The sequence below is a fragment of the Vicugna pacos genome, chromosome 14 (assembly GCF_048564905.1).
Source record: "Vicugna pacos chromosome 14, VicPac4, whole genome shotgun sequence".
NCBI classification, from domain to species: Eukaryota; Metazoa; Chordata; class Mammalia; order Artiodactyla; family Camelidae; genus Vicugna; species Vicugna pacos.
This window is the reverse complement of record NC_133000.1, coordinates 73,276,425-73,298,243: the sequence shown is the minus strand read 5'-3', so window position 1 is coordinate 73,298,243 and position 21,819 is coordinate 73,276,425. Positions and strand designations below refer to the sequence as shown.

General features: G+C 54.6%; 1 protein-coding gene across 2 annotated transcripts in view; it reads right to left on the bottom strand.

Moving 5' to 3' along the window:
* Positions 1 to 21,819, bottom strand: part of CUL4A (cullin 4A) — a 36,039-nt gene that overhangs the window by 2,585 nt on the left and 11,635 nt on the right. For both annotated transcript variants that reach the window (XM_072976593.1, XM_072976594.1), the window contains exons 5-19: positions 21,320 to 21,393; positions 18,865 to 19,027; positions 17,927 to 18,016; positions 16,863 to 16,945; positions 13,878 to 13,945; positions 11,831 to 11,949; positions 10,038 to 10,230; positions 8,701 to 8,805; positions 8,288 to 8,398; positions 8,122 to 8,207; positions 7,574 to 7,681; positions 6,562 to 6,675; positions 5,192 to 5,297; positions 4,894 to 5,066; positions 2 to 154 (exon numbers count right to left, since the gene is read on the bottom strand). In XM_072976593.1, the coding sequence (XP_072832694.1) occupies positions 2 to 154; positions 4,894 to 5,066; positions 5,192 to 5,297; positions 6,562 to 6,675; positions 7,574 to 7,681; positions 8,122 to 8,207; positions 8,288 to 8,398; positions 8,701 to 8,805; positions 10,038 to 10,230; positions 11,831 to 11,949; positions 13,878 to 13,945; positions 16,863 to 16,945; positions 17,927 to 18,016; positions 18,865 to 19,027; positions 21,320 to 21,393 (1,746 nt within the window). The remainder of the gene's footprint in view (position 1; positions 155 to 4,893; positions 5,067 to 5,191; positions 5,298 to 6,561; positions 6,676 to 7,573; positions 7,682 to 8,121; positions 8,208 to 8,287; positions 8,399 to 8,700; positions 8,806 to 10,037; positions 10,231 to 11,830; positions 11,950 to 13,877; positions 13,946 to 16,862; positions 16,946 to 17,926; positions 18,017 to 18,864; positions 19,028 to 21,319; positions 21,394 to 21,819) is intronic.

Below are 21,819 nucleotides of genomic sequence, written 5' to 3'. Positions count from 1 at the left end.
CCTTCACAGGGAATTTCAGCTGATTGTACAGTTCGGAAACCAGGAGATTGTGCCCCAGAGTTTTCCTCATCTTCATTATCCTGACAATGGCCGCGTCAACCTGGTACTGCCGGTCCTGGAACACCCGCTCCGTGGTGCTGACCTGCTCCTCCACCTGCATGACAGGAGGCTGGGGCTGGGTAGGGCTCAGGGCCAGTTATCTCCCCCGTGGAGTCTAATGGGAAACTTCTGATGAAACAAAGGCCAAACTGTGGACGAGCCCTGTTCTGTTATGCAGTCTTATTTGTTCTAGTAGAAACTGATTGATTTCAGCACCAAAACTGGAAAAAGGATTTAAAAAGCTACTGAAAAAAAAAAGCTGCAAACGCCCTACATAAACCGCACATAATCCCGATTAAACCCGGGGCTCAGGGATGAGAACAGCCGTCAACTTTACTCCAGAAACCCCTGCTCTGCACAGGGCACCTGCGCCACACTGGGCTCACCACCAGACTCCGAGCGCAGCGCCACAGGCCCGGTCATCCTGGCAGGCGCGGCGAAGGCGGGACAAAACGGAAAACCGGTGCTCGATTTAGAACAAACTCTAGCCTGCAGGGAGTCAGTAACGTGACACGGAGCTGTTCTCAGAAGCAAGCAGGAAACCCTGGTAACAGCCTTCGGTCAGCAGCCTGACAGGGCTGCAGAGCCCAGCGGGCAGCAGGCATGTTCGTGGCGAGAGGCGGGGACCTGAGCTTGCGTCCTATTTTCAGAGGGACCCACGACCCGAAAGGGCTGCTGTCCCTGCACCACAGAGAGGATCAGGAAGAGGAGGGGTCTGGCAGCTCTGCCACTTCTCAAACGTGCTCCAGAGGCCCCAGCTGGGCAGCAGTGGGGCAGATGCACCATCACTACCTGCCGGTGAGCTGCGAAACCCAAATCCAAGAGAATCAACTGAAGAACTAACAAAGCCAGTGGGAATCCTGCGAGCTGGCTGACACAAGATGAAACACAAAGATGAGCAGGTGGAAAGAGAAGACACCCCCCCCCCACCGTGCCGGCACTTCTCTGGCTTTTCCTGCTTTTCCAAATCCTGCTCAGGTCTGACCAGCCTCACGTGACCTCCTGGGGCCTGAGTGGCTGGGCGCCCCCTGGGGAGAAGGCCCCGTCATCACTGTGACCTCAGCTGTGACAAGACTGCATGTGTGGTCCCCCAGCACCCGCCTGCTGGATGAGACTGAAAGCCACCTGGGACAGAGACCGAGCCTTTACTGGTAGAGGCTGAATTCTCAGTGCTTCACCCAGACCGTGGCAGGTGCCTAGCAGGTATCTGTTAAACTAATATGACATGTGCAAGACTCACAGCAAAAAGGAAACTGCGAGGAAGAGAAGGGACTCATCCGTACTCACGTACACACACACACACAAGAATCAGAAGATTCAGTGTAAAAAGATGAAAACTGCAGGTGAATTCAGTGTGCTCTGAATGAGAAGCATCCATGTTCTGATTTGGAGGGGCAAAGACACAAAAATTATTCTCAAGTTCACTAAGAGAATAAATTTACAGGGACAAGCATATTAAAACACTTTTGGTGCTGCCATACACAAAAATAAACTCAAAATGGATTAAAGACCTAAATATAAGACAAGACACAATAAACCTCCTCGAAAAATAGGCAAAACATTACCGAACATAAATCTCAGCAATGCTCTCCTAGGGCAGTCTACCTGATAAACAGAAATAAAAGCAAGAATAAACAAATGGGACCTAATGAAACTTACAAGCTTCTGCACAGCAAAGGACACCACAAGCAAAACAAAACGACAACCTACAGAATGGGAGAAAGTTTTTGCAAATGAAACCGACAAAGGCTTGATCTCCAGAATATATAAGCAGCTCATACGACTCAAAAAGAAAAAAACAAACAACCCAATCTAAAAATGGGCAGAAGACCTTAACAAGCAATTCTTCAAGGAAGAAATGCAAATGACCAATAGGCACACGAAACAATGCTCAATATCACTAATTATCAGAGAAATGCAAATCAATACTTCAATGAGGTATCATCTCACACCAGTCAGAATGGTCATCATTTGAAAGTCCACAAGTGACAAATGCTGGAGAGGGTGTGGAGAAAAGGGAACCCTCCTACACTGCTGGTGGGAATGCAGTTTGGTGCAGCCACTGTGGAAAACAGTATGGAGATTCCTCAAAAGACTATATGACCCAGGAATCCTGCTCCTGGGCATATGCCCAGAAGGAACCCTACTTCAGGATGACACCTGCACCCCAGTGTTCATAGCAGCACTATGTACAATAGCCAAAACATGGAAACAGCCTAAATGTCCATCAACAGATGACTGGATAAAGAAGCTGTGGTATATTTATACAATGGAATACTATTCAGCCATAAAAATCGACAACATAACGCCATTTGCAGCAACATGGATGCTCCTGGAGAATGCCATTCTAAGCGAAGTAAGCCAGAAAGAGAAAGAAAAATACCCTATGAGATTGCTCATATGTGGAATCTAAAAAAAAAAAAGAAGACAAATGAACTTAAACATTAAACAGAAACAGACTCACATACATAGAATACAGACTTGTGGTTGTCAGGGGGGAGGGGGGTGGGAAGGGACAGACTGGGAGTTTGAAATGCTGACAGTTATATACAGAACAGATAAACAAGATTATACTGTACAGCACAGGGAAATGAATACAAGATCTTGTGGTAGCTCACAGCCAAAAAGAATGCAACTATGAATATATGTATGTTCACGTGTGACTGAAAAATTGTGCTGTACGCCAGAAATTGACACAGCATTGTAAACTGACTATAACTCAATTAAAAAAAAAGAGAGAGACACTTTTGGTGCTGGCCAAGAACAGGTGGAGAACTTAGAGAGCAGAGGTGAGAAGCAGGTCCACAGAATGCGAACCTGGTTGTCGGGATGGTGTTTTCAGCTCAGTTTTTAAAGCAGGGAGGGTGGCTAGAATGCTTTCTGATACTAAAATGGTTTCTACGTTGCTCAGAGAAATATTTCAATGTATAAGCTGCTAGAAAAATAGAGGCAGCTATTTTTAAAAATTTGGGTTAGAGGAAGGTCTTTCTTGGGATGGCCCCAAAGTCAGAAACCGTACAGGAAAAGACTGTTTTCCACTATGTTTGTATGGGAAAAACCCCCTCAAAGGGACAAAAATCATCCGTCACAAATGACAAGGGGCCCATCCCCTCAACCCAAGAACACTGTCAAGTCAGAGGGGGCAGCACGACACAGGGACCAGAGACTCAACCAGCAGTCACTTCGGGGGAGGAAAACACAAAGGGCCGACTGCTGAGAGCAGGACCTCGGGGCCAAGACGCAGAGGGAAATACTCCCGTCTCCGGCTCACGCCCAGGGCAGGGTTACGCCGTGTTGGAACCACGGAGAACTAAGGACCAGCGAGGTGGCCTGATCTGTACAAGCTACTGAATGGCATGCAGATGCTCGAAGGAGCCAAACAAAGTCACCCCCAAACGGCGACAACTGTTTCTGAGCTGGTGACAAGGGAGGCAGGCAGGTCAGAACCCCGTGAGGCCAAGAGCGCAGACACGGTCTGTGAGCCAGCGATTCCAGGGCCAGGGTTCACACTCAGGAGACCACTAAGCAGGCACAGGAGCGTCCGTACGGGACGGAGCAGAACCGTTTCTGGAAATGGAAACACCCTACTGCCTTTCAGCGAGGGAGGGCGCTGCCAGGCTCTGCGGTGAGCGCCAGAGTGCCGGGAGCAAGTCACACGTCCATTACTCTGATGGTTAACACCAGGTCCTGACGAGGAAAGAGGCCCAGGAGAGACAGGAACTGCTTACAAAACGGTACAATCAGGGCGCGCGGTGACCCCGTCACACGTGACACCATGGACAAGAGCCGCCCAAGTGCAGACAAGTGGCGGGAGAGGCCGCCGCCGGAGGAGGGGGACAGCCCCGCTCTGGGGTGACAGCTCCACAACTCACATCCTTCAGTCACTCTGGCCTAAGCTCCCAACAGTAAGACAGACAGAGCAAAGCACACATGGGTTTACACCTTTAACAGGTACGTCTAATTTCTCACTAAGAAAGCTGTACCAATCCACACATCAAAACAAAAAAAACAAAAAAGGATGCCTGTTTTCTCATATTCTTGCCAACTCTGGTCATTATCGAACTCGTAAATGTTTCCCGCACTGACAGATGGAAACTGAAACATTAATCTAAGTTGAATCAAGTTACCAAGGAGAGCAGACGCCTCCCACGTGCTCACCAGGCTTCTGGGCTTCTCTTTGCCTAAACTGAGTGCGCTTTCTGACCGGGCTCTGCCGAGTGTGAGCACGTGCGGGAGGGGAAGCCGGCACCCTGCACTGCCGCGGGTCTGACGGCACTGCGGACACCACCGCAGCCGGACGAGGGCTGCCCTGGCCTCCCCTGCCTGCACGCATGGGGCAGCGGCCCCACCTGCTCTGGAGGCGGGACCAGGGCAGCCTGCCCCGACCTGGATGTCTGACCAAAGCCCCGAGCCTCCGGGCTCCTGTGTCAGTAAGAGCCCAAGGGCAGTGGTCCAGAGCCTGCCCTGGACATGGGCCACTGGAGACTCAGATCGAAGCTACAGACGCCCCACCTGGACTCGACCAGATTGACGCGCCTGACGCGCGCTGTGCACGAGGGTTTGAGAATGGCACGCCTGCTGCCCAGTGCAACTCTGACCAGGAAGAGCTGAATCATCACGTGTCTCTGTGAAGGGGGTCAGGGGCTGCGAGACGCTCTTCTCCCCGATTCTCTCCCCACTGAGTGCAAAGCTAGCGAACGTCACGCTGCTGCATGCTCTGCGGCCGGCGCGTAAGGGGGCCGACATCAGCGGCCCCCTGGGGGCCCCCGTGCTTCAGAGAACGGTCATACGCACGGTTTCCTTCATCTGGATCTGGTTGATCTTTATGCGAAACAACTTGTGCTTGAAGTCGCCATTAAAAATGAACCTGTCCCCGTCCTCCACCTCCTTCCCTTTGGGGCTTTTGACCAGCACTCGTGCTTTGCCACAGGCCAGGGACTGCAGCGTCCTCCGCAGCTCGCCGTCCTCTGGGAGGGAGGGAAGGTGGGATCGGTCAGCGCGAAGGCTGGCGCACCACCCCGAGCGGCCAGCCTCTCAAGCCAGCCCAGCGGAGGCCAGTCTGCGTCCTGCCTGACGCGCGAGGTCTTCGTACCTATGCCCGTGGCCACTCTGATGTCTTCAAAGCTGAATCCGTCCCCCTCGTTGAACATGAGAAGCACCAGTGTCTGGAAGAGCGACACCTGGAACTCCTTCTTCCCCTTGAAGAGAATGGGCGTGTCACAGGGGTTTCGACCACTGTGCAAAGCCTAAAGGGGCTGCTGTTTGCTCCCAAGCTTTGTGTGGGGGTCGTGGTGAGAAATTACTGATCACACACCAAGAAGAAGCAGTTAAGTGACTAATTATACACGAATAAAACGATTCAGAGTACGTCTATTCTCTTGAGTATTTTCAGAAGTAGCAAGAAAGCTCTTGTTTACTGGTGCCATTTTCCCAACAGCATCCGCCTCCTTTGTACCTGTGACGCAGGTGGCACCGTCACAGCATTTAAGACCCCCTCCCCAGAGAAGACTGGGACTGGCTGAGGCTCAGACAATGGTCAGCGTTTTCCACCAATGAAGCGTGTTTAGATTAAGGTCCAGCCGCCTCCTTGGACGTGACGGTCCCGCACACTGAAGTGCTCTGCCTGGCAGCTCCAGCGAACCCACGCCCAGCCGCCGTGCCCCGCTGACCCGCCTGCAGGGACGCCCCGGGGCCACGAGGGCAAAGCGGGCGGGGACCTGGAGCCTCCAGGACGGGGCCGAGGAACTGGGCTCTCCCAGGACCTTCCAGGGCAGCGTGCAGTGTGCGTGGTTTACGTGTACAGCCCTGCACAACAGCACACAACAGAGTGTGCACGTGTAATGTAAGTGTGATTGTTCATGTGCACGGAGAACTTATATGAAAACGTAAAGCTAAGGAAGTGTAACGGCAAAACAGTAATTTTCTAATTTCTTGGCTTAGTGGACATCATTGAATTTTGCTTATAAAACTGAAGTGAAATACATCTCATTAAGACTAACTCCCAGAACTGGAGCCACTGCAACAAGGCAGCTGCCTTCAGAGGTTCTGTGACACGGCGTCAAACTGCCCGTCCAGCAGTCGGTGGGAGCTGCCGTTCCTTTTATTTTCATTTGGTCTTTACCCATGTGTAAGCCACAAAGGGGCATTTTGTTGCCTGCTAACCTGTAATCCTGGGAGCGGCAGAGAAGTGGGACGGCTCCCACGGACACCGAGGCTTTTATGAGTCGCCTCTCCACACCTTCGCTCCTTTTTAATTAGGGGAATGCTCTTCTAGGCTCTTGATTGTTATTGGCCGGAATAGTCATCCTTCAGCTGTTTAATTTCACTGGCCTTCGAAAAGCCACTGTTGAATTACACTGAATAATCTTTTCCTTTGTCCCCAGAGTTCAATCACTATTAAAAAAAATTCTATCAATGTACTATGAAGAATAAAAAAGTAAATGAAATAGACAAAGAACTTACTTCTTTAAACTCTGCTTTTAACACAGCGTGCCCCAACGTAGTTTGCCACTGAAGTTTTCGACCACTGTGCTTCCCAAGGTAAAATGCCTTGAACACCTCTTGAAGTTTAACCATCTGACAAGTAGAGGAAAACAACGCATTTAATTATGCTAAACACCCTTAATCGAAAGAACTGCATAACTGCATACCGTTCAGTTTACACAGTTTTACAACATTCCACAGCTAAATGAAGTCAGCTCTACGTTGTGACAGTTGCCCCAACCTGCTCCCGGGCCTCGTGGGGCCGTGAGGATGGCGCCTGCCCGAGGATGGGACCTGGCGTTTTCGGGAGGACTTCTTACGCCGTCCAGAGTCTGCTGGTCCCAGGCTGTGACCTCCCTTCTCAGCCTGAGCCGCCCGGCTCCCCTGCCTCCCCTGGCCTCTCACGTCCCTCTACTCCACACCAGGAGGGCCAATGGTCAGTGCTGCCCAGCCCCACAGGCTCCCACCAGGCTCCATCTGGTGAGATGGTTGCTCTCAACAGCACCCCAGGCCGCAGCCCCCCTCCCGCTCCAGGCATCTGGGACACTCAGGATAGGAGGTCCCCATCTGTCTGGCGCCCACACCTTCTGAGTCTTCTGGTTTGTCTTCCCACCCACCCCACACGCTCGAGCTGGGGCCCTGCACTCCAGCCGGCCCCCTCCTGCTCCACTCTGCTCCTTCCCGTCAGGGTTGCTGGCTGCCTCACGGTTCTGGGGTGAAGAGTCCGAGTCTCCATGACTGGCCGGGAGCCCCTGTGCCCGCCCCCCCCCGCTGCACCTTCTTGCCTCGCCCCTGCCCCAATCCAGGGCAAAAATCAGTCACTTTGAAACGCTGCTTTTCAGAGACTAAAGGACCATTTACAGTTTTGATTGAGTGGGTTGACTTGGAAGCTTCTTAAAAGAGAACACGCCTGCTGGGTGCGCAGTGACCGGGCTGCGGTGTTCCAGCAGCGCGGGCACATTACAGGGAGGGGCAGACGTGCAGCACCTACTTCGGGAGTCAGGTGCACGTCCATGGGTGTGTAGGTCGGCCAGTACCCCATCGTGAGGATGTTAACTGTCAGCTCTATGGAGCCCGGCTCGCTCTGATTCTGCATGTACTGAAAACCAAGAAAACGGGACAAAATGAGGACTTCAGACTATCACCAGAAATAATTAATCCATTAAAAAGCACACTGTGTAGTTTTCAAAGGACAGTTTAACGTGTTTTTATTTACTTTAGTCCCCAGAACACGTCCCACTGAAGCCACACACTCTGTTCTAAGGTCACTGGAAATGTTTTCTTCTTCTTCTCTGGTTTTGTATCAAATAAGGTACCATTAAACTCATTTAAATCAAGTTTTTGGTACACATTTTGGGGGATTATTTTTCTTTCTCACTTTGAATTTAGGTCGTGTGAATGTGTCAGACAGCAGTGGTGAACCTTCTGAGGACGAGGACTTCACGTCATTCACATACGACACGATCGACTTCATTAGTTCATGTAACTTAAAGCAGGATTTTTACAGAAAGCTGCTTTACTGAGACCAACACGACTTGCCTGCTTGAAGTGAACCATGATGTCCTTGGAGAGCTCCATGTCCTTGAACATGCCCTCCAGCTTGCTGGTGAAGGCGGCCCCGCACTCTGCACACAGGGGGGTGAGGTCACAGCGGTCACGCATCATGGGGGTCAGCCCGCCCAGCGCCCCCGCTCCACTGGCTTACCGTGCTTTAGTTTCGACAGCATAGATTTTTCAGCATCGACGGAGGCACTTTTTCCAACAAGGAGTCTTTTCGCCAAATCTTTCTTATAAAATGCTTCAAAGACATCTTTACCTGTTTACAGGCAAGTGAGAAAGACGAAAGCTGTGACAGGAACACGCGGATGCCCGCCCTAGACCCCAGGGGCGCCCGCTCCAAGGCAGCGCTCTGACGCGGCCGCTGCAGCCGGAGCCCAGAGCCTGCAGGTGCGCCGCGCACGGACTCCTGCACCAACCGGGCCAGGGAGGCCCTACTTCCGGGCAGACACGGGGGGCGGGGCGTGGCTGTGCCGGGGCGGGGGGTGGGGTGCATGTGTGCCGGGGGCGGGGGCGGGGGTGTGTGTGACCAGGATGGGGGCTGGGGGGAGCCCGTCTCACCGTGAATGAACCTGAAGATGATCATGATCTTGTCCAGGATCCTCTCCAGCTCCTCGTCCGTGGCCTCCTTGTTACCCGCTCTCAGTTTTGAGTCAACATGCTTTGCTGTGAGTGTAAATTATTAAAAAACACGCGTTGGTTACACGACACACTGTCTAAACGGAAAAAGGACACCTTCAATGTCTACACGCACAAGCTGAGCAGGAACGCTCCGGAGCCTTCCCAAAATGACGTTCTTAAAAGACAAAAAGGCAAACACCTGGTCTTTCTCAGACACTGACTCTCAAGTCACCTGGGACCAAACAGTCTGCCGCGCGCTGGGGTCCCAGCTCACTCCTGCTCCAGACACCGGAGCGCCCCACCTTCAGGATGTGCCGACACCCAGGGTGACAAGGCAGGACAGGAGCAGTCCTCCCGGGGCCTCTTGTTTCTGAGACCACACGAGCCAGCCACGGCCTGGCTGACGGGAGGGAGAAGCCAAGCTCCCAAGAGTTTAAACTGGCATCTTGAGAGAAGGCACAGCCCACAACGTGGGACGGAGGCCAAGTCTGCTGCCTGGCGCTTTTCGCCCGTTGCTGCTCTTATTCGACCTTTCTTTATAACTCTCTAGCATGAAATTTTCTGCCCACACACCCAACCTGACGCTTGCAGAGGAGCCCACGCGCCCCCCGACGTCCTCAGTAGCCCCCTCAGAGCCCAGCTCTGCACACGGTCTCACCTTCCGCTGCCCCCTGCAAATCTGAACAAACCAATTTACCAGGAAAATTCCATGAATCCTGAAATATGCTTTGACGTCACCATTAAATAATTCTATAAAGTGATAACCGTTTCATTTTGGAATACGCCGCCTACTGGGGTGCCGTTCAGTTTTACTCCATGTTAATACCGCCCCGAGGACTCAAGGACAGTGACTGAACAGCACCTCATGTCAGACACCAGTTAGACTGACAGCCCCCTCAGATGCAGCAGCCTTCTCAGTCCTCCCTCTGAGCAGAAGCCGCTTGTAATCAAGACAGAGGCTCGGGGCTCCTCTTCACAAACGCAGCTCTGGGGCTGCCAGCACCTCCAGTGCGACGGCCACACTTACTGTCCCTTCCTCCTCCCAGACGCCAAGCTTTCCTCTGCACAAACCCTCCACCATGTCCTCCCTCAAGGAAACACTGCGTGCTCACACCAGTACCCAATGTGTATGCCCACACACACACGTGCACATGTGTGTACACGGTTCTCTGAAAACGTGGTCCCAGTGAAGGGGGCGTGTTCCCTCCTCTCCCCACAAGGCGCTTGAACGCTCGTTCTACACCCCGTTAAGGAAACACGTGGAGAAGCGCTCCTACCGATCAGCTCTGCAGGCTTGTTTGGCCTCTTGTTGATAAACGCCTCGAAGGACTCCTTCATCAGGCTGACGAACTTCTCGTTCCTCTGGAAGCACACTTCTATCACGTGGTCCACTCTGTCCTTGAAGTCCAGGAGGTCCTGCACCATGTCCTTATCTTTTTCGGGATTGATAACAATTGTTGTCCCAAAAGTCTGCAGAAACATACGAAGCCCAAGTCACCAACAGGTCTGTGGCCCAACACAGGTTTCTCCTCCCACCAAACCACCATGATGGTTTAACACAACCTAGTCACTGCTGGTATTAACTACTACGTAATTTCAGAAGTTTCACAGCGTCAGCCCACACTCTGAAAATTAAGCGGCTATACACCCAACGCTCTAGGGCCACAAGGCGGCTCCCGGCAGAGTTTATAAATACCCGGGAAATGTCTGCTGCTTTTAAAGAACTTTCACGTACAAACTCAATGGAAATCAGTTCCCTTAACTGGACACACCTATGTTGACTTCTGACTATAATCTCTTTCTCCTTCACTTCCAGCCCAGAAGAGCCTGGTTTTAGCCTGTATTTTTGCTTCAAAGATGCTGCGTGAACACGCTAAGTCTACGTGTGACAACAGCGGGTGGCTGTGTGGTGACGCAAACCATCAGCCGAAGAGGCGCTGAGCACACACACGTGCTGTTCATCGTGACAGGCGTCACACACGCACGCAGAGGCAGATTACTGGGGAAAAGGCACAGGTGAAAGAGCGTAAGTCTCTTCTGGAGAGGACGCTGCACGACCAGCAGGGGTGGGCACCCTGTGCCCCGTGCTGACTGCGCCGTAAATAAGATGTGAACCGAGAAGGGTCAGCTCTCTTCCAAGCAGGGCGCACTTGCTGAATGTAATCTGCTGTCACAGTGTGAGTGCGTGGCGTTGACCAACACTCAGGGGTGTTCACATCACTCATTTTTCTACCCGGACTGGAAACTGCAGAGGATTCTTGTGCTCAGCAACGTGCCTGCTCTGTCAGGACGACAGCCAGCAAAGCCCTACACCTCCACTGGCCACCTCCACCGTAAAGCTCCAGGGCTGAGTCAGTTACGCCTTCCGCTCAGCACTGCCGCACAAAACCGGGGGTGTGTGCGCGAGCGCATACAAGCTCTCCACGTGCAGGACATGCAGACGGACGTGCGACTCCAGGCCTGATCATTCTCATTGTCTTTTTCCCTCAACTGAATTTTTCTTGTGATCATCAGACTCAGAAGTAGCAGAGACAGTGCAGGGCGCCTCTGACTCGGTGCCTGCCATCCCCCAGGGAGCAGTGGGGAAGGCTTCTCCAGCAGCATCACAACCCGCCTTCTCCAGAACGCCAACAGTTTACGGTCATGCATCCGTGTGTGTCCCCACGCGGGCTTGTGTCCCGCACGCTCAGCACCACGAGGACCCCTCCTGCTGCCTTTTCATGACTGCACGCGCGTGTACACACAGGAGCATGGAAGCACACACGTGAGGAATAAATCCTAGATTCCTAGGAAATGAGCAGCACACGCACCGACCTGACACCAAAACGCGTAATAGTTCCCACTACGCAAACGTGAGGTCACGTCTAAACAGCAAATCACAAAAGCGACTCCTTTTTGAAAACCACGATTGTAGAATTAAGCTAGTACTTACAGCATTTTCCCACCTGGATGGTGTTCATCCCTAAGAACACGTGTGCACAAGTGACCGGAGGGAGACGGAGGCCTGCTGCGCACCGGCTGCCTGCGGTGAGGCCCAGCCCTATCCCCGCCGCGACGGATGAGCACGCACCTTGATGTAGTCGCTCCAGTGCTGCAGCAGCACCTGCTGGCCGCCCCGCACGCGGCTGAACAGCTGGTACATCTGGGTGAGGTCGGGCACTCTGTTCTCGTCAAGCAGGTGGTCCAGCCCTAAGATCACAGCAAACGTCAGTGCGCCCCAGTGGGGACAGGAGAGCCTGAGACACTCTCTCAGGGGGTCCCACCTTCCTGTGCCCACTGGGACACGTGCTCCTTACTCCCCATGTCACTAAAGCCCCCTCATTTCACCAAAGCAGCAGTGGTCCGAACGCTGCCACCAGCGCTGACCTGGGAGGGTCACAACCCCAGTCTCTTCCGACCTGGTCTGTCGGTCAGGCAGCATATTGTCAAGGATGAGCTAGCAAATCTAAACTTTCAGCTGATGAATTTCATCCACACGCTAATGAACTGTGGGAGGAGAACATTTCCTGTTTACCGGATATTCTGAAGTACTGAACATAGCATTTAAAAAAATTTTTACTGTTCCAACTACTGAATTTTTACAAAGATTTTGTAAAACCTGTACCACAATCAGAAGCCTGCACGGAGGCATTTCTATGGTAACTATGGGGAGGAGCTACTCGTGGGCTCTGCCGTCCGACTCTCGGCAGAGTGAGCACAACGTCCACACGTCCAAGATGTGCTCACACGCGGCAGCTGGACCCTCAGCCAGGGCTCCAGACGCTGGTTATTTCTGTTACGTTTTGATCTACTGACATAAGAACTTTTTGTTTTACAATTTATCTACTGAAACCCTACATAACAACTTAACAATTCAAAAGTTACACCTTGTAATTTTTTAAATGCCTCTAACAAAATTTAGACTAGCTCTTACACACATATAATTTTCCATTTTCTTATAACAATTTTGCTTATCCAAATATGCACTGAAACAACTTATCCAAATTTCTACCATTCTCTTGAAGTCCTTCTTACTTCCAAAGCAACTCCTTTTTTAAAAACAACTCATATGAATTTGGGGTGCATTTGTTGTAGGTGGACAGCAAATTAAGGCCCCACCAGCTGTGTGGGTCTCCGGGGCTGTAAGCAGGAATACACCAAGATTCGCACCCTGGCTCTCGCCTTAGTAGGAGTTGATCCGAGGCACCAGTGTGCTGTTCTGGGCCTTGGTTTCCTTGTGAAATGGGGGTAATGATTCCACAGGGCTGTCCCAGGACTAGAAGACATTCACACAAAGTACAGCAGATGCTCAAGAATGCTACTTCTCTCCCCTTTTGGCTTATCCTGGATTCACTTGGGAGCCCCATGCGTAAGTGTCTCACTAGAGACAACACGAAACCAGACCATTTAGGACTCTCCCAAATCAGACTTTCAAGTTGCCACTGCCTTGAAACAGATCCTGCAGCTCCAGTGCGATTTCCAGTGGAACACAAAACACCTGGGTCATAAAGAGCAGCAGGGAGGTGTGACAAGGGCGAGCCAGCGCCCGCCGCAGGGAAGGTGGGGGTAAAGGTGTCACAGCGACTACGGCAGCACAGCCACGACAGGCAGCCTCACTGCCTGGCCCTGTGACCCCGGGAGCAGACCACTGGGCCGCACGGGCAGCACCCCAGCCTGTGCTCCTCGGTGTGCCGGCTGCCCGGGCATCAGGACACAGGCCTGTCCTCCAACTCAGTCAGACCCCACAGCCGGCCGTCTGCCTGACGCTGAGTGGCACGAAGGGCGTGGAGACCCCACAGCCCATCCCCCCACACGTCCACACCTGCAAGGCCCCCAAGGGTGACCCGTGCATTTGCGCTCGTGCAGGACACCGCGGGGCAGGACGGGGACCGTATGAGCACGGCTGCCAGCTGTCTGCTCGAGGGTCTCAGCCTGGATTTTCACATGATTTTAGCATTAACCCCACGCCTTTTGCTGTTTCTCTCAAGCAGTTTCCCCTCAGGGCTAACGTCACAGTTCTCGAGTGGCCCTCCCGTTGGCACCACAAGCGCCCTGGCGCTGTCCACAACTGAGCATCCCAGCCTGCTCAGTGAACCGCAGGTGGGCGGCCAGTGCAAGGGGCCGGGCTGGGGGCCTACCTTTCTGCAGGATGGCCGTTAGGTGCTCCCCCAGCAGCTGTTTCTCCACACAGGCAATCAGCGGTTTCCTATGGAAGGGAAGGGACGGTGTCGACTGTGGAAGGCGGACAGCCATCCATGCAGACACCCCGGGGCCCCAGCACTCTGCACGTGGACAGTCATCACAGTCACTGACGCAGACTCTGAAGTCCTTCCAGAAACAACCAGCAGGCCCAGGGGAGGGGACGGCGGCAGGCAGGCAGGCACACCCTGCCCGCTGCTCCCTGGACGAAGGCGGCCCCAGCTTTGTGCAGGAGCCCGCCCCCGCCCCAGGTTGCACAGCCCTCCTGCCACTGCAGCCATCTCTCTGCTCCACTCCTTCCTGCGATCACTCATTAAAACCCCACTTATGGTGGAAGATGCGTGAGTGTCACACAATACAGATCGTCTGAAAGTGTGGACATTCAGCGTGTGTGACTGCATGCACACGGGGACACACCACGCCTCCTGGGTTCACTACAAGAAACTTTTCGCAGGACCACCTGACGTCACCCTCTCAGATCCCCAGAGAGGCAGAGCAGATGCACCAAGCTCTGTTGCACCGACGAGGAAACGGGGTCTGCAGAGGTGTGAGCGGCCCAGACACAGGCAGCGAGTAGGCCAGCAGACAAGTGTCGGCAGGAAGGGCAGCTTCTCCTCTTGGCATCTTCACTGAGACATAGCTCACTGCAAAGGCCGCCGATGCGATGCATGCAGCTGGACGGCCTGCCATCTGTTCAGAGCTGCACACGTCCCGTTGCGATCTGCTCTCCCGGACTCGCATCACCCAGAACCGTCCCAGCCGCCCCTTTTCTGAGGGACTGTGCGCCGCTAGACACCGTGCCAGCCTCTCTCCCTGCACCGAGTTCCCAGAGGTCCCCCTTTTGTGCACGCTCCATCCTCTCCCGCCGAGGACTGTCCCGGGCATGCCCTTCACCAGCCGACCATGGACATGTGTTCACTCTGATGGCGTGAGTGAGGCTGCTCTGTGCACACAGGTTGTGTGGCCCCTCCACACACGCAGCAGGGGACCAGACGCTGGAGAAACATGGGGCAACTCTATGCTGACACTCTGAGGAACCACAACTTGCTCCCCAAGCAGTGGCCCCATATCACACCCCTGCCAGAAACACACGAGGGCTCGTTTCTCCGTGGCCTCTCCGGTGCTCTCTGGGCCTGCCTTCTGGTTCTGGCCATCCCAGCGGGTGTCGGTGGACCTGTGTGTGGCTCTGGTTTGAGTTTACCGGTAACTAAGGGCCCAGGCGCTGTCCCTGTGCTCAGAGAATCACCGCTTCTCCGTGGTTCTGGTCTGGGCTCTGGTCCGCAGGAACCTGAAAATACTCCACTGCGCCTGTCATCCCTGGTGGCTTGCAGAGTCTCCACCACAGCCCGGGCGTGCCTCAAGGGGCAGGAAGACGAGCTCCTGGGACTCAGAGGTGCAGAGCTTGGGGCAGTCCTGGGGAATTCACTGTTCGCAGCATCCAGGTCCAGAGCCAATGCCACAAACCACATGACAACTCACTGATCTGTGGTTCGAGCATTCCCACCTCAGCACTGAGTGACTCTGACTGACAGGAGAGTGGGCCTCTCAGGACCCCAGCGCCCAAAGGCCATCCCAGGGCAACACAGAGCCCATCCCTGGGCAGGGCCTGTGGATGGCCGGCCACGGGGCGCCACGGGGCTCCACAGGGCACCACGGGGCTTGGCAGCAGGCCGGAGTGCAGCAGACAGCAGACCCTGCAGCCTGGGAGGCCCTGGAGCGCACGACCCAACACCACCCGCGCTGCTGACGCAAGGCAGGTGGGATGCTGGGCTCCGGGGCCCGAAGGGGCAGTGGGAGCCCAGCCCTAGGGGGCAGCCCACTTAACCCAGGCGCATTTTCCATTCTGTGATAACTGAGCCACCAGGTACCACAGCCGCCTCGGCCAGTGCTCATCACAGCACTGAGCTCACAGGAGAATCACCTTCTCCTGTGTCTCGTCTGCTTGACTCACACACACTTCTAAGCAACACGCATAGGACCAGGGGAGGGGTTTACAACGCAGCACAAACCGAGGAGTGCACCCAAGAGCGCGCGTGTGAACACAGAGGCGCCACTGGGCCCACCACCGCCCACGGGCCAGAGCAGAGTGCCTACCAGACACCCCGCAAAGTCCCCTCCCAGGGGCACCCGGAGCAGCCCTGTCCTCGCACGGCTCTGCAGCCCGGGTCCCTGCAGGCAGCGCACACATGGCATGTCTGAAGGCAGCCTCGCCTCCATTCCGTGACCCTCTGCTTCCCAGGCTCTCCGCTGTCACGCCTGCCCCTCCCCATCTGGGAGTCACCAAGTTCTGCACGTTTTCACAGTTTCTCTCTTAAAAGCAGCCCTCTTCTGCCTCCTGTGTTTCTGCTCTCGTCTTCACGAATGAACGTGTCATGTGCCTGATGCAAGCGTCCACAGAACTTTCCCTTTTACTTTTTCCTACTCAACAGCCTCAGGTTTAGAGAACAAAAAATTATGTGAAAAGAGAAAATAATGTGACTTAGGGTAAATAAAAATCACAGCTATATCAGATGTCTAACAAAAGTTTGCATTAAAAAAATTCCAGGTGGGGAGGGTGTAGCTCAGTGGCAGAGTGCACGCTTAGCATGCACGAGGTCCTGGGTTCAATTCCCAGTGGCTCCGTTAAAAAAAAAAAAAAAAGGCTGACATTCAATGAGACCCAATTAACATAAATCTCTATAAATTTGTAACAAATTATAAACTGTCTGCGATGCTAAGTATCTCAGCCTGAATCATTCCCATTGGTCAATAACTCACGACAGGACACTTAGTCAGCGTGACCTACTAGTGCTAAACAACCACAAGGGACAAGCAGACCGTGTGAGGAGCACACACACGTTCAGACGGCAGTGGCTCAGTCTACGGGCCCGCCGGTCCCAGGACCGGCCAGGAGAAGGTTCTCCAAGTCAGGCAGCAGTACTCACTGTGTGCTGTGGTCTAAATACGTGATCACTCGGTCTCCTTCCTCCTCCAAACGTTTACTTACATGGTTAAGATATTCCGGAACCTTCCAAACAAAACATTGAAACACATCAGTAACAAAAAACATTCTTGATGTCACCCGTGGAGCTGAAATATTCTTTTCCTTATTATTAAAAAAAAAAAAACAGAACATATGTTCAAAGCCAAATATTGACACAGATTTACGGGGGTGGAGGGGCAAAGTGGGAAGTGGGGAGGACACACAGCAGGAAGATTCTTTACAGTCAGTCCTGGCGACTACAATTAACCCCAGAATTAGGGCCGAGGCAGTGCTGCACTGCTGCGCCCATTTGCAGCAGGGCTCCTCAGTCACTGAGGCCGGGGACAGGTGGGCACAGCTCCGGGCACTCCGGCCCGAGTGCGGGAGGTCAGCAAAGCAAATCAACAGAGTGTCCATGTGAGGCCACCAGGCAGAGTGGCTGCCAAGCTCAAATGTGCTCTGAGTTTCCAGGCAAATGGTGTCTCTGCTGTCAGCCGACAGCACAGCATAGGCCCCAGGACAGGGGTCTCTGAGGTTCTGACCCAGGGCCTCTGATGTGAAAGGGCGACGGCCCCAATGGCTTCCTTCAAGATTGGGCTCTGATGCCCGAGAAACTGGCTATTGGGTTTTCTGGGTTCTTACTACTGTCGTGTGGTTTTTTGCATGGCTTTTTGGGTAATTCTTTCAACGCCTCACACAGATGGAAACCTTTAACATGCTGGGTTTATGCTCCACATCTAGGAGCTCTCTTCTGCCCTCTTGCTTCACCTGAGCTCTTTCACCCATTTCGTGAGCTGTCTCACTGGCTGTTTTACTGGGCAGTGGGCAACAGAAGAGCTTCTAAGTTGGGAAAAAAAATTAAATTCTTGACATAATAAGAAAGAAGTTACTCCTGGGGATTTAAAACTAGTTGTGGTTTTCAGTAAAATGTCTTCCTGTGCGAAAAGACAAACAGTCAGAAATTATACTTAGATGCACGTCTCCCAAAGTGAAATAAGGCAACTGGGAAACACTGCCACGTCTCACCTCTCTTTCTTGCATTAATCTTTGGCCTTCTGCAGCATATAAACAATTAGTTTCTTCCAAAAACTTCACTTCAAATGAATCTTTATACACCTAAAAAACAAGCAAGTTACCAACCAGTCACAGCGAGGAGGCTCCTCACAGCCCTGCGTGCTGAGGGGCCCCGGTTCCCAGGGAGTGCGCTGTGTGATCCACATGCGCTGATGAGCTGCCGGGGCCGCCCCTGCTCCACGGGGCCTTGGCTGACCCCTGGCTGGGGGCTCCCAGCCAGCTGGCCGCTCCGCCGCCCCGGAGTGTTCCAGGCCCTCGGCCCTTTTCTGTGGAGCATGAGGATGTGACCGTAAGGACTGCAGTGCCAGCTGGGGCCCCACGACCCCAGACTTCCAGCCCACAGGCGGCCACCTGCTCCTCCTCGGAGATGAAGTGCACCCTTTCCTGGCGGGTATTTGCCTGGCAGAACTCACAGCCTGGGGGATGCTACCCTCACCTCACCGAAGCTCAGGCCGACTTGTCTCAGCCCATGTCTCCTCCTCACCGGAGTCCTGAGTCCCACCACCCTGCCACACACCCAGGCCCCAACCCCTCTATGTGCACAGCCCCTCCCCCATGAAAGGCCCTGCATGCTCACCCCGCTCCCACGGGCACCCCTTGTCCGTGTGGCCCGCGGTTGCCTGCAGCAGCCTGTCTATTCAACCTTTCCTTTGTTTCTTAAACTTCCGTTTGTTTTTGGTAAATTCTTTTCCTGCCCGTGACACTGGCCTGCCGTGTCCCCCAAGGGCGCTTGCCCTTCTGGCTCCAGGTGCACCGTTAGCCCTTTCTAGGGGTCACAGAAACTCCCGTTATCTTCAACAGACGTTTTTATGATTCATGTTTTGCACTTAAAACTTTGATGTGAGTAGCGGGCGGGGACCGACTTCGCCTGGAAGCGGGCCTTGGCTCACCTGCAGGTCGGAGAGCATGCTCAGCAGACTCCGCAGCAGGCTCCGGTCCGCGGCCTCCCCGCTGCGCTCCCGTCCAATCAGCAGCAGGATTCCATCGATTGTTTTAGTCTGAACCATTTTATCACTGATAATGTGGTTTCTGAACAGTTCTAACCCCATATCCCTGTATGAACAGTAAAAAACAAGGCTCCATCTCAGTTCGCTTTCAGAAGTTTTAGGTGAGGCTCCAGCTGCACAGTGAGCCGTGTCCCCAAACCACTGACTCGCTAACTCTCTAGACCAGACATGAAGTGTTCGTTCTCTGCTTTTTATTTTAATTTCCGACAGCCTGGCATGGCTGGCGTGCGTCTCCTCAGCAAGACTGTCTGCTTCCTGGCGGGTCAGGCGACAGTCCCAGGAGGAGCACGGAGGCCCCCCCGGGGTCCGGTGCGCCCGTGAAGAGGACACCCATCTCGCAAACCCTGCTGGGATCAGAGAGTCCCTGCTGCCCTTCCCGGGGGCACGGTCAGGGGTCAGGGGTCAGAGGTGCCACGGGCTGCCCTCCGCCCGGCCCCTGGAGGGTGGAGCTAGGAAGCAGCACTCACAGTCCCCCACGCTCGCTCAGCTCGTGCCCAAGGAACTGAGGAGGAAGCTCTGCTGTCAGTTACCGTCCACAAAACTACGAGACAAGTACGGGGCTCTGCTGTGCAGGCGCGTCGAAGGTCCCGGAGGGGCCGACCACTGGGGAGGAGGAGAGAACTCAGATACCTGGGCCCAGCCAGGCCCCTGAATGGGCAGCTCAGGGGGCAGAGGTGGCGGTGGAGGTGGGCGCGGCTCGGACGGCGGCGAGGCGGAGTCAGGGAGCCGTCTGTGCGGAGAACCCGTCGTCCTGCGCCGCCCACCATCACAAAGGGCCTTTCCTGGGCCCCAGCCTCCACATCCTCCACAGACGGGCAGGGAGCCCAGCGGTCAACCACCTGGGTTTGAACCCTGCCCGCCCCTTGCTGGCTGAGACTTGGGCAAGGAACCCAAGCTCTGCGAGCCTGTCGTCAGCTGTGAAAGGGGATCACGTGGCTCAACATGAGGCCAGGCAGGTGCGCGCAGCAGAAGGGGTGGGACACCCCCTTGTCCACCGCTGTGCTGTCGCCGTAACCTTCCTCTGAAAGGGCAGCTCCCTCCACCAGCCATCGGGATGTGCCCTCAGCTTCCCCTCGGGCCCCCGCAGACACCCGCCCCTCCATATCTGTCTCAGATCCAAGCCCCTCCCGTGGACTCAAGCTCAGGCGAGACCGCCCCTCCTCACCCCTCCCTGTGTGGTCCTCAAGCCCCTTCTCCATGACTCGTGCCTGCAGCTCCGCACTGGCATGGGGTGTCTGCGCCACAAGCAAGGTCTGTAGCTGCCACGACATGGTCACGCCATAAACTACATTCATAAACTAGAGTTCAGGCCGGCAACCGACACCTGGGCACAGCACGCGGTCAGCTCCGCCTGGTTTCCCCACCCAGTCTTCCCGCGCAGAGCTGCCTTTGGGGTTCAGCACGTCGACTGGCAGGCGCCAGCAGGCTCGGCTCAAGAGCCCTGGGAGCAGATGCCCTGTGATGTGGGCATCAATGGCCTCAATTTACCACCCTTCCTGCTTCTCCGGGCAACGACCCTCCTTTCTGCAGACGGGTGAGGGTCCAGACAGGCCATGCAGGAGTCAGAGGGAAGGGCACAAAGGGAATGTGGTGTGAAGGGGCGTGTCCATAAGGAGAGGCCAGAGCGGCACAGGCGTGGGGTGATGGGGAACAGAGGCGAGAGCAGCTTCCTGTGGTGAAAGGAGAAACCCTGCCTTCTGGGGTGGGAGAGAACCACAGGGAGGAGCTGGACAGGGAAGTGCCTTTTAAAGAACTGGGTTCAGAGATGGTGCGAGGGCAGATGCCCCTGAACACAGCGCAACATCCAGAGGGACAGAGACCAGGGGGACTGGGGATGAGATGGAGAACCAGCCCTGGTCAGAGCGGGCAGGGCTGCCCAAAGGCCGACGCGGAGACAGAAGGGTGTCATCGGCAGAGGTCAGGGCGTCAGTGGCAAGGGGTCCCCAACTCGTGTCATCCCTGAAAGGCACCGCATGACCAGCAGATGGAGGCCAGGCCCTGCATCCTGCTGACCTCACCAGAGCAGGGAAGGAGCCTTTCCCTCGCAGAAGAGGTGGATGGAGCTTACAAAAACGGGGCTTTGCGAGACACTTCTGGGCTGGTCCCTCCATGACACTCAGAGCCAGCTGGAGAAGGTGCTAGAACTTGCCCGTCCTGTGTGCTGCCTGCCACTCCGCCCCCTACCCTCACCAGTGACACGGACACCAGGCTGAGACCCCCCCTGGGCACCAGGGACTCTGCCCACACAGAGGCCACGCTTGGCCACGTGCATGTCACCACGCTAATCAGCAGAGACGCGTGGGCTCAGCCACTGCGGCTCCAGGACCGGGACACTCACCAGATGGAGGGAAGCATGGAATTCTGAAGTACGTAAGTGCGATCCAGAAACAGGAAAATGCTTCTGATCATGATCTGGAGGGCAGAGAGGAAGCCGGCTCATTCACGGGTCTCACCAACAGAGCAGCCAAGGCGAGGCCTCCTGAACTCTAACCACACCGGCTGTCTCAGATCTAACGCGACCGCTTCTCAATGAGAAGACGTTGACCACCAAGACCCTCGTGACCGATTCTTTCCCCTAAATTCAACTGCTCCCCTTGGTGTTTAATTTTCATCTCTTTTATCCAAAAAACCTGACGGTAAGGTCTTACAGCAGCTTACCCTCAGACACCTTGGAAATTCGGTCACCTCCTGCCCAACATGGTGAGTCTCTCTAGACCGGGGAGGTGCTCTAGGCTGAATTTTTCAAGCACTAGTTCTTGTCCTGTGAGCGTGAGGTACCGTGTCCCCACTGACCCTCCTGTGCAGGCTCCCCAGCCGCGCCCTGCACGCCAACGTGAC